Source organism: Anopheles bellator, chromosome 2 (assembly GCF_943735745.2).
Source record: "Anopheles bellator chromosome 2, idAnoBellAS_SP24_06.2, whole genome shotgun sequence".
Lineage (NCBI taxonomy): Eukaryota > Metazoa > Arthropoda > Insecta > Diptera > Culicidae > Anopheles > Anopheles bellator.
In genome coordinates, this window is record NC_071286.1 from 31031242 (window position 1) to 31043076 (window position 11835).

The 11835-nt window shown below is 47.2% G+C and overlaps 2 protein-coding genes across 2 annotated transcripts; both read left to right on the top strand.

Moving 5' to 3' along the window:
• The first annotated feature begins 257 nt into the window (after positions 1 to 257).
• Positions 258 to 7178, top strand: LOC131209886 (uncharacterized). The gene is made up of 3 exons (XM_058203038.1): positions 258 to 864; positions 4916 to 5062; positions 5961 to 7178. The coding sequence occupies exons 1-3, from the start codon at positions 717 to 719 to the stop codon at positions 6293 to 6295; spliced, it is 630 nt and encodes a 209-aa protein (XP_058059021.1). The 5' UTR covers positions 258 to 716; the 3' UTR covers positions 6296 to 7178.
• A 435-nt stretch (positions 7179 to 7613) lies between these two features.
• LOC131207368 (uncharacterized) lies at positions 7614 to 10597 on the top strand. The gene is made up of 5 exons (XM_058199980.1): positions 7614 to 7787; positions 7851 to 8849; positions 8917 to 9077; positions 9137 to 9223; positions 9303 to 10597. The coding sequence occupies exons 1-5, from the start codon at positions 7614 to 7616 to the stop codon at positions 10336 to 10338; spliced, it is 2457 nt and encodes an 818-aa protein (XP_058055963.1). The 3' UTR covers positions 10339 to 10597.
• The last annotated feature ends 1238 nt before the right edge of the window (positions 10598 to 11835 follow it).

Consider the following 11835-nt stretch of genomic DNA (forward strand, 5'->3'; position numbering starts at 1 on the left):
TGCCATGCCGGAAGGGCGAGGTGAGGCAACACTAGAGTCTAAGGTCCTGCCGATCAGTCCAAGTCTCGGCTCGGCTGGAAAGGGACCACTAGGCGTCGCAGGCGTTGTTTACGGTGGGGCGTACAACACGCGAACTTTCAACGGCTAACAACCTACCCGCCGCTGGTCTAATGAAATCGCGAGAGTTCCAACGCCCCGAAGGGTTAGTCGAACTGGCAGTCCAAGGCATTCGCTCACTTGGTCACGGCACCCGTAGAGGTACGGTCGCAACACGGCATTCGCCACGGTCGTCGTCGTCCTCACCGTCCATTGCTAGTCCTGTGCTGCGTGCAAAGGGGCTACTACCCCGGGTCGGGTCTGGCCGCTACTTCCTTCTGCTCTTGTGTCTTGTGATGAATCGTTACGGTGTAGTCCTGGGCTGTTCGTCCACCAGAAGCAGTGCAAGCTGAGTGGTGTACCGTCGGAATCTTTGACACGTTCGGCGACACCGAACACCCCTTGGGAGTGTTTGATCTGGGGTGACAAATTAAGTCTAGTGCCGCGAGTGAAGTTTGGCGCCAAGGGGCCGGTGTCTGACGTGCGGACACAGGTGAAACAGTAACCGCTCGCCCATTACACCACCGATCAGCCGACCGGGAAGATATCGAACACAACACGCAAGTGTAGACCGCGAGAGGTGGCAGATAATAGGAGTGGTTAAGAAGTAGGAGCCGACCATGGGGCCTCTCAAGCAAATGACACACTGTGGAAGCATAAGTGCACTATTCGCGGTGCTGCTGGTGCTGTTTGGCGTCAGCTCGTCTGCGTTGACCACCTTCGGGAAGTCGAACACGAATCAACAGGCAGCACCAACACCTCCGCCAGGTGAGAATAACAACCTGACGTGCTATGGGTGGTCAAAAAAACTACATGAGCTAGCGATAGTATCTTGCGTCCTAGAGGAATGTTCCCTTAATGCGGATAATTACAACTTAGCTCGTCTTTCTCAGTGAAACAAACAAACCATCCGACTCGAATAATCCTCATTTCAGATTAGATCCTTCAGTGTTTTCTATTCCTTATATTTTAGAGAAACATTTAAAGTGCATTGGCTGGCTTGGCTTGGTCATTTGTAGTTTGCAATTTGGAAGACGATCAGACATACCAATTGAAACATGACAACTTTCGCTTCAGATACTTCTACCAAGTTTTCATGATAACATAAGATGTTAACCAACATCTTGGCAAGTAGAATGTCTTTTGCAGTATTCAAGCCACAATTGAAACATCCAGGGCCAACGGTTCCAAATTTCGTGGCTTCTTGTAAATAAAATAAGCGTGGGGCAAATATAACTATCCTCGACTGGGTTAGGAACGGAGATACGAGTTAGGAACGGAGGAACGAGATACGAGATTACATTACAGTTAAATAAAAAATAAAATCTGTAAAAGGAAACGAAACATTGTCAATAGAAGCCACGTGTGCACAGTAGCATATTTAGCTTTCATTGCCTGCGGAGTATGATTTTCTTCCCAACAACTTCAATCGGTTGGCGATCGTGGCCTGGCCCATTTCTGTAGGTGTCATTCATTAGTTCTGGCGACTTCGAACTTCGACTTAAAATCAAGTCTAAGAGCAATTGCAAAATTTGTATACTTGTCCACGAAAAACATTCTGCTCAATATGGTTTCATACTATGAAAATTCACCCACAGAGGATGACGGTTTGCCCTGTTGGAAAGCTAATTGTTTTTTTTTTTGAGCTTTTGGAAATAATTATTCACTATAAACACTGTACAAACATGAAACGTATTTTTTTGGTTTTTTAAAACCATCTCGTCGGCAGATCATCCGTTTGCGTTGCGATTTCACGCGATTTCAGTCGTGGTTATAGATTGAAAGGATACCTTCTTGCTGGGGTCTGGGGTCAAAACTTTCCACGAAAGATCCCAATCAGGTGACAAACAAAATGGGAAGCTAATTTTCTCTTCCAACGAAACAATTAATTGGAAATGGAAAAGAGTAATCATTCAGCCGCCGCACGCACCCACCCGCGGATCATCCGCAAATTGGCGCAGGAATCACGAAAACCGGGAGCGTGTACGGAACTGATTGCTGCAAAATGGAAATGTTACATTATTTGTTCGGCGCTTTCTTTCACGTAAACCGAGACGATCAATCGTGGGTCGTGCCCACTCAACATGTTGGCCCCTTTCGGAGAGGGGTTGAACGTTCCAAAGCATCGGTGGCAGACTATCAAAATGGCATTTTTCCATTTCGCCGTACGTAGTAGGTAAAACTTTTAATCACCTGTACCTACACGCAAAACAGGTACCCAGCGCACGCCAAAGTCGGACACGAAGCTACCCTTTGGTCCTTGTTTAACGGCGAAAAGAAAGGGAAGCCTTTCTTTTCGCCGCTTTCTTTCTCTCTCTCTCTCTTTCCCTCCCTCTCTCTCGCTCTCTCTTACTTCATTTGATGGGGATGATCACAAAAAATGGATGAATGGCCTAAAAGGAAGCGAATCTAGTGGCCAGCCGCACTGCTTGACCGCACGAGCGACTTCGAATCGCGGAACTCCCCAAGGCACGAAAACGCGCGTGTGTGATTGTGCACGATGGCTTCTTAGTGGGCAGTGCTGGTGCGTAGGTCGCAGGATGACCTATAGGAGGGACAAAAAACAACGGAAAGCTATCGCACCGTACCACATTCCTTGCCATGCTGAAAGTATTTTAATGAATGCGGCCCTCCACGGCCGTGCCATTTGGAAGGGAGGCCCCCAGCAAGTCTGCTGCTATTTCCAGGGCTGAGGAGCTAAATAAATTTGGTATACTCACGGTTACCGTACATTCCGTGATTAGATAAAATCAAGTCCAAATCGGCCATTGTGTGCGGCAGGGTGAGCACGAAGCTAACGAAGGCTGACGCAGGACAGTGCGAAATGTTTTGTGAAACATAAAAAAAAACACATTCTCAGGAACTCAGGGCGCATACCACCGTTTGGCGCAATTGTTGGAAAGGGTAAATAGTGATGGTGCCTAACGATGGCAGGACACACACTCCAAAGCTTCGAAGAGGGCAAACAGTGCCCGGCAGCGAATAAATAGCGAATAATTGAATACAAATTAACGACTCGTTTACCATCGGCTGTAATCACGTGGCACGTTCCGAGTGTTGCCCAGCTCTGGACACGCTTCGTTCGAACACCTTCGGAGGCAAATCAACAGATTGGCAGTTTACTGTGTGGCCGGCGTGCCGGGTTAGGGTGAAAGGTGCCAAATTTATGGACTCCCAAAATCGCTGACAATCGGACCCAAACAGGCGACCGGTCGGTAAGAAAGCGCGGAGTATAACTTCGACATCGACGGGGCGCCAGCTCCCAGCCACCACTGGCTGGGAGGGTCTCTCAGGGTACAGGGATCTCGCGGTGGCCACACGGCACGGGTACGGTGTTCAAATTAATTGCTCGTTTATCGGACATCACGATAAGGGTGGTTCACGGGCGTGCGTTTGGTGCCGAACTAATTGAAACTATCGAGATCCGGCTGATCGGACGGGGAGAACATGGGTGCCTTACACCGGTACCTGTTGTTCGATTGCTCACATTACACCCCATTTGCAGGGCAACAATCGACGGCACTCGATGATGCTATAAATGTTGGAAGGAAATGGTCGATAAAAGTGCTCAAACGCAAAAAGGTTTTAGGGGTTCTTATGTCGGCGGTGAGCCATTTTCACTATGTAATGGCGGCTGACGTCTGACTTAGATAGTCAGAGCATACACCTAATTAACAAAAACCCTCAAATGCAGATTATTCCGGATCAATAACAGTACACACTATTCTTACGTTCCTCGGCCCAAGGGTGGACTAAACAGAATTGCATGCATTCATAGCTCGAAGGATTTCAGGGTCAAGGCAGATTAACGGTAGCATGGTGATTGTTCGACATTGAGAAGATTGAAGGGCTACGAGACGTAATAAATGCCAACCATTCATTCCCAGCATTTGCTCGGCATAATGCATCCTTTTGATTCAATCCAGTTCGATATGGTAAGTCGGTGGACGTTATGACTTAAGAACCTGTACTGGTTGTGATGGGGATTCCAATTATAAAAGAAACATCTTTTATCAAACATACTTTTTCTATTGAAAGAGAAAAGCGAACTTTCCGTGCGAGACACGGCCACATAGCAAGTGCACAAATTGCTGTTCGACCAGCTTGTTGCACATAATGACGGATAATTTGTGATCCTATCAAAACCCGAACCCGGCTGACCGTCCGTCGACAACAATATTGCAGAAAGAAGTCGTACAACCCGCCGCCTTTATCATCGGTTGTCATCAGTGTAGCGCGGTTTGAGCCAGACCAACGTTTTGGCTTTCAACGAAAGGTCAGGCCTAGGAACGGAGCAGCCGCGAAGAAATGGGTTCAGAACAGTTTCTACTAACGGGCGGCAAAAAATGAATTTAAACACGAAGAGGGACCAAATGCACCGCCGGGCGAGGGCGCTATGCGTTCACGGGCTCACGATGTTCCCAATGTTGGTGTGAGCCTTTTTTGCTGAGCATCCAACATGGTCCATGGGATCAGTGCTGCGCCGATCGTGAAGCGCGCGATGTTCGTTTTTGATTTCTGCGAGAAATCTAATTGCGCTTAGACACGAAAGGGTTGTTCCGAACTCCTGGCGCCTGGTGCGCCTCAAAAAAGTGCATCAAACGTGCAAGCTTATCAATGAATGGAGATCTATTGCGTTTTTGATGACCATTTTTAGATTTAGTAGGTGAAATTTGGGGTAACCTTTAATCGCACAAGCCTGCGCCCGATTATTAGTGAAGTGCGAGGGTCCGACCGTTAACGAACCTGGGTGGACTACGATCAGCGTTACGTGCTCCTTGCAGCGTGAGTTTTACCCCGATTTTCTTTCTCTTTGCAGTGGTAGCGAAAAGTTGCTCCAGCCATGGCGACTGTAGCACGATACAGAATACGAGTTGTGTCCACGATCCGGTCGATGATCGCATGCGGTGCCTGTGCGGCGATTTTAAGGCACCGGTTAATGGGCTGTGCACGGCGAAGTACAAAGGTAAGTGCACACTGGATGCACCTGGACCGGAAATTCGTTTTTCACTTCGATAACATATAATCGGCCCGATCGGCCTTTCAAAGACAGCCCGGCGCTGCGTTGTGCAACAGATCCTTACCCAGGACCAAGGAAACGTTTCGGGGTCGCGGTTGGTCTGTGTGTTGTGAAGGGAGTACGTTCGCCGACTACGCGGGCTAGCGGATCGTGTAAGCGGATGGCGGCTTGATTCGCGTTTCAACAATAAATTAGCCCTGAACTTCCGCTGCTTTCCGAGGGTCTTCTACCGCGATGCATTCCAGCTGGGAGCGTTACAAAATGAAATTGAGCTACCAGGTTTGCATGTTCGAGGGGCCGCAAGTCGGTCGATTTCTTCCCTTGAAAATGCAACTAACGTTTACGGAACGGCACGAAGCTCGAAGGGTGTCTAAGAGTGATGTCCTTCGCCGCTATAAACTTCCATAAAATACCCACGATCCCAGCGACGGGCTTCCACTTAACCCCTTTCGAGCTTTCGGGGCCGGGCGCAGTAACCATAAAGTTGTAATAAATTTCTTGACCTTTACTCATAAGTGGCAAATAATGTCCATCCGCCTTGGGTTCGGTGATAGGATCTTTGGGACTCGAATGCCTACGTCCCGTGGCGTTTTGTAGCGCGTGCGGATGTCCATCTGGATCAGGAATGGAATCGCCGTTTCGCCACGCTGAACTATTTCCGTGTTCCACGAGCAAGTGGAACGGCTGGTGGCCTAGTTTTGCCCTCTTCGCGGGGGGGTCCTTCTTATCAGCCTCGAACAATCAGTAAAACAACGCAATAGGGCTTACCATACCATCCCTGGACGAGTGCGTACGTACACTAATGTCTAACACATTCTATTCCAACATAATTCTGTTCACGCAGGACTCAGGCATCTTTGTTCGGAATCGGGCCAATGCGACTACGGAATGATGTGCGCGGGGGAAAATAATACCAAACCGACGACCACCCTTGTAACGAGCAAAACGTTTCTCACCAGCAGCATGCTGAACAGCAATGGCAACAGCAGCTACCGGGTGTGCCTTTGTGACGAGGAAGCGGACTTTTTCGAGAACAAACAGGAGCGTCCGTTTCATTGCAGCGGCACGGTCCGGGGCATTGATTCCGTGTCCGGAGCACTGCTTCCGCTGGTCATGCTGCTGCTGCTCGGGAAGTCCATCGCCAACCATCCGGTCAATCACTGGAGCACAATTATCTAAGAATCCATCAGTTTCGGCAAAGAAATGTCCGCAAAAGAATATTCATATTTTAGAACTTACAACGGTTTTTAAATGTTTGAGCCATTGAGTAACAAAGCGGAACGGAGGCAAGACACATAGAGCACCTAAAGTTTGGTCAAACTGTTTTCATCGCGCACCAACTATGCCTTATTAGGATAACGTATAAGTTAATAGGTGATCAATCACGCGGAGCGGACTAATAACTAGTATTGCTGTTCACATTCGATGCTACGTTCCGCTAGAAATGCAACTGTTAAACATGGTAAGCTTTTGCTGAAAACAATACATTATACGGAGAAACAAACAAAACAACGATGGGGTAGTGCTTAAACCACAGACGAATTTTCATATGCATTTTTCTCCAAATTTAGAAAGTAACGATTTATATTCTCGAAAACCAAAACAAGCTAAATTAACAAGCAAAATCTAACCAAAAACTAAAAACAAAACAAGGCAATTCATAATTACTAGAGGGAAGCATCTCGTTGTTTTCTTCGGCACATAGGGTTCTTTGATAATGTACATATAAATAATAAATTAAACATTCTTAAAATCCAAAACTCTATCTAAACGATCGAATAGTAAAACAGTCGTACGGTTTAACATAAAGCTTCTAGTTGTACGTGATCAGACTACTGAAAAGTGTAAAAGAACGTGACTTACTTTATTTTTCCCAAAGGCTACTAAAACTAACATCATCAACTTCAAAATTGCTTCAAAATATTGACAAAATGCCGTGTGATTCTTCGGTCTATCAAAACAGTGCATCTAACATGCATGTTATTTACAAAAGAGTCGAGTGCGCTTCATAATTCTTTACGACAAGTATACATTGCAGTAAACCGAACCAAGATTAAAATGTGTAACATAAGAAACTTCTTCATGTATTGATGGTATCTATGTGAATAAATCAAATTGATCTACGAACGCTTTTCTAGCTCTGCTTGGCGCAAAGATGTGATTTTTCCTAACGTAAGAATAGTTGCAGTGAGCATCTTTCATTCGATCGCTACTCATTTTCATTAAACTCATTGAACTCATTTTACTGGTAAGTTTGAACGAATCGAACGCACTCTGCTGCAACGTACGCAGCCTAATGACAGCCAAGCACAGCCCTGAATGTCAAAATGATTGACGTTTAGCCATTTTTAAATCCCCGCAATGCTGCGGCGAGGCTTTAACAGAACCCAACGTATTGCAGCGTATCGTAACGAAAACTGACCTAAACGCTCGTTTATCGTTGCACTTCGTAATGTGATTGCTTCTAATAGTGGATAAAGCTACATTTGTTTTCACGATGGCACTGACGGGCATCGATTGTAAGAAAGAGGAATCAACACACGGTGAGCATCACACGACGCCGAAGAAAAAGGCAGAGGATCGCGCGAACGGCAGCGGAACAGCAGGTGATGACTCGATATTTCGTACGTTGGAAAACTTTACCGCACTGAACGGTGCCAGCAGTCCAAGGGTAAGCTAAACTCATCGTTGTGTTTTAGTTTGCGCTCAGCCAATTGTTTCATCCTTTCGACAGCTGCCGACCATCAAGGACTTTAGCATTCTGAAACCGATCAGCCGCGGGGCATTCGGGAAGGTGTTCCTAGGCTATAAGAACAGTGATCACAACAAACTTTACGCCATCAAGGTGATGCAGAAGACGGAGATGATCAACAAAAACATGGTATCGCAGGTAGTGACGGAGCGGAACGCATTGGCCCTCTCCCGCAGTCCATTCTGCGTGACGCTTTACTATTCGCTGCAAAGCATTACGTCCGTATTTCTGGTCATGGAGTACATGGTGGGCGGCGATTTGAAGTCCCTGCTTGCAATGTACGGTTTCTTCGACGAAAACACGGCCCGTTTCTATGCCGCCGAAATTTGCCTGGCGTTGGAGTATCTGCACAATCACGGGATCGTGCATCGTGACATTAAACCTGACAATATGCTTGTGTCCGCTACCGGGCACGTAAAACTAACTGATTTCGGCCTGAGCCGTATTGAATTGCGACGTGATTTGGAGCTCTCCGATTTGCTGAACTGTTCACCGAACCTAAACGCACGGACTCCCGGTCAGCTGCTGTCACTGACCTCCCATCTGTCGTTCGGTTCCCATGACAAGCGGATCGTGGCGGATGTGGCAAGCCAGTGCGACTCGGGATCGATGCAGCCGATGGTGGCTAAGGAACGCTTACCGCATGAGTCCTCCGATCACGAGTCGGACGGATCGTTCGGCCACGCGCGGCAGCAGAATGATAGCAAAATATCGGGCGTCAGCCCTTTCTTCTCAGCGGAGCAAAATATCAGCAGCGTGGAGGAGGTAAAGGCACGCTCGGAAGCTACTGTCGTAGAGGAAAAGTTCGACTCTTCCTCGTACTACACGTGCACCTCTACTGAGTCGGTAAAAGACAGCGGAGGCACCGTGCCAGTGCGCAATATTCGCATAGTTCCGAGTGAGCCTGAAACAGCAGTTGAAAAGGAGAACGTTGACGATATGAATCGCATAGGAAAACTGAATCCCTTCGAGTGTCTGCTGGTACGCGTTGCGCGGTTTGGCGATTAGTTACGCTCCCGTACACTAATGGTCTGATTTGTACTTTTAGATGTCGAAAAAATTGAACCGCAACTACACCGAAGATTCCGGGGTTTCCAGCAGAAAGAGTGACATTTCCAACATACCCTGCGAGATTTCAGCCATTGAGAAAATAGAGCATTCCGGCAACAGCAATAAGGACGATTACTATGGATCTGATTTGTCTAGAAGGTAGTAGCGTCATGATTCCAATGCGATAAGGAGATGAGACCATTTTTTTAAATTTCTAGCTACAGCATGAGCAATTTGACCGAATCGTTGCACCACTCACCGACCCGGAATGGCACGCGCGGGTTCAAAATGCCAGAATATTTTCGGTTAGTAATTATGCTCATGGCGAGAGTTAGGGAAATCGGAATGGGTTGAAAGGTTTTTTTATCTTCGCACCATCCACAGGGGAATAAAGCGGCGACGGCATCCGGGGAACCGCTTGGATTCACTTGTCTCAGACGTCGATGCCAGTTCGGGTTCAACAAGCACGGGGTTGACGCAGGAAATCGACGTGCTAGACATCTGCAGCGAGGTACACCGCAGCACACCGAAGAAACGCAAAGCTACCTCTCCGATCAAGGGTGTGCTGAAGGTGCGGTCCCTGTCGGACGATGAAATGCACACTGATGAGCGCATTACGATCGATATGAACGTCATGTTCTCGACACCCGTGTCGTCACAAAAAATCCGCCGTGAAGGTGGCCAGTTGGGGAAGCTCAAAAGTACACGCTTTCAACTGCCGTCGTCGATTGAGCAATCGCGGAAGTTGAAAACTTACAGCGAAGCGATAGTTCCTTCACATTTCATAAAAATGACCGACGATTCCGTCATGTCGCCAATATGTACTGCTCACCAAACCGACCTATGCAATAGTACGGCCGAAGGAGGAAGGATTGGCGACGATGGGGATGGGATGACGGTGGAAAACACACCGAAGATGGTAAAAACGCCGTTTCGGACGCCAAAGTCCGTCCGTAGGGCTCCCCTGGCATCAGACGAGCGCATTCTTGGAACGCCAGACTATTTGGCACCCGAATTGCTGCTACAACAGGGTCACGGTCCGGCCGTGGATTGGTGGGCACTCGGTGTGTGTTTGTACGAGTTTCTCACCGGCGTACCACCGTTCAACGATGAGACACCCCAGAAAGTGTTCGAAAACATTCTCGCGCGCAACATCGAATGGCCAACGGACGAGGAGTCTTTGTCGCAAGAGGCGGTCGATGCGGTCGAACAATTGCTTAATAACGATCACAACAAGCGACCGGCCGCCGAACAAATGCGCCGGATGGCGTTTTTCGCGTCAATCGACTGGGCTAACATGAGCTCGTTGAAGCCACCGTTCGTGCCGAATCCGGATGATCCGCAAGATACTGGATACTTCGAGGCGCGGAACGTGATGCAGCACCTTCAATTATCAAACTTCGAAATGGATCACTACTGAGGGATGGTGCTCTATCTTGGTTACAAAAGTGGATTAAAGGAAAGTGCAAGCACAAAAGAAAACAGCAAGCAGTCACGAAAACTCTCCTGGCCTAATTTTGTTGCGCTGCTGGGCTCTGGACGTAGGTATCGAAAAACGAACCGCTCAAGCGAGTTAGTGAGCTTTTAAAGAAATAGGAGCTTCCAGTGACTTCCTGGTATGCAAGCACATGATTGGATCTCGCGACTCGAACGCTCAAAAAGCCAGCAAGTTAACGAATCATCTGGAGTTAAGTAGCGTTCAATTAGCTGTATTAGATTTTATGATTTGTTATGACCATTTGTCGCACTGGGCGGTATAATCACTTGCGTTAAATTATTTTATAAAAACAATTTTAATTATGTGATATGGAAATAAAAAGTTCAATGTGGCTGAAAATAAAGAAATAAATAACTGATCTACGTTGAATTTGGCGAAGAAACCAACAAGAAAGAGAGATCCAAGTGAAATTTGCTGAGCGGAAACTTGCCCGATCTTTAAGGAAAACGTTCAACGTGGTTTATATACTCTTTCTAGGCAAATGTATGATGGTCTCGTACGGTATTGGAAGAATAACGTTAGTGATAAGCAACTTATAACTGCACACTGGAGCTGAAACCTCATTTTTGAACTTGAACGCAGCACGTGAATCGGTCACGATGTGTACGCTATTACACTACGCTGCTATCGGCACACATCGTCAAGCAATACTTGTTTACTTACCTATCCGACAGGGGTACGGCAATACTTATTCTAAAAATTGCTCCAAACAACATCAGAGTTCCAGGTACAATAACTATAAGAAATTAGGGGCTCTTCATCTTAAAGCTTGACGAATGAGCTCTTGTCCACTTGCCCGGTTCATTGCAGCCGCTCGTCAATTCGTAGAGCACCAAAATTGCATCCACTTGGTTGTTAAAGCGAAAGTATGATTCATAAGAGATAAAAGCCATGTTTTGGGTTCTTCCATCGCTTCGTCTAAACTTTTTACTTAGTTATCGAGAACATAAACTTTAGTTGAGGTGACTAGCACGTGCCAATTCAAACGTCTAAGCCCGGGCTGTTCAACTCAACCAGATGCGTTCGCGACACCGCGATCGTCGGGTTCGTGTACAACAATCATCGCTAACCATCATAATTAAACGAAATGGTCCCTCTTTTCCATATGCTCGGTGTACGAGTCACGCGTGGATTTATCCGGCCATTCGTACATTTTTACGATGTGACAGTGCCTGGCCCCAACTACATCACACATCGAATTACCCAGCAGCCGAGAACGTGCATTTTGTAACTGAAAATAGAGGAAAATGCAATAAGCCAGTAACTGTAAGTGTTTGTGAGCTCATCACAGATGTTTTGCTTCCTCGTAAGGTTCAATTAGGGACAGAAGCCAGTCAGCAAACAGTTTTCACCGGGCCTATAATACCTCACGGAGAACGTGCAAAGTGTGGCTGACCGGCGAGATGGCAGTTTCTCCCA

Bases quoted from the DNA above. Each gene is read 5' to 3' on its own strand.
- LOC131209886 (XM_058203038.1), top strand. From the start codon at position 717: ATGGGGCCTCTCAAGCAAATGACACACTGTGGAAGCATAAGTGCACTA. The intron at 865-4,915 runs GTGAGAATAACA...TTCTCTTTGCAG, and splicing joins AGCACCAACACCTCCGCCAG to TGGTAGCGAAAAGTTGCTCC. The intron at 5,063-5,960 runs GTAAGTGCACAC...CTGTTCACGCAG, and splicing joins GTGCACGGCGAAGTACAAAG to GACTCAGGCATCTTTGTTCG.
- LOC131207368 (XM_058199980.1), top strand. From the start codon at position 7,614: ATGGCACTGACGGGCATCGATTGTAAGAAAGAGGAATCAACACACGGT. The intron at 7,788-7,850 runs GTAAGCTAAACT...TCCTTTCGACAG, and splicing joins ACGGTGCCAGCAGTCCAAGG to CTGCCGACCATCAAGGACTT. The intron at 9,078-9,136 runs GTAGTAGCGTCA...TTAAATTTCTAG, and splicing joins GGATCTGATTTGTCTAGAAG to CTACAGCATGAGCAATTTGA.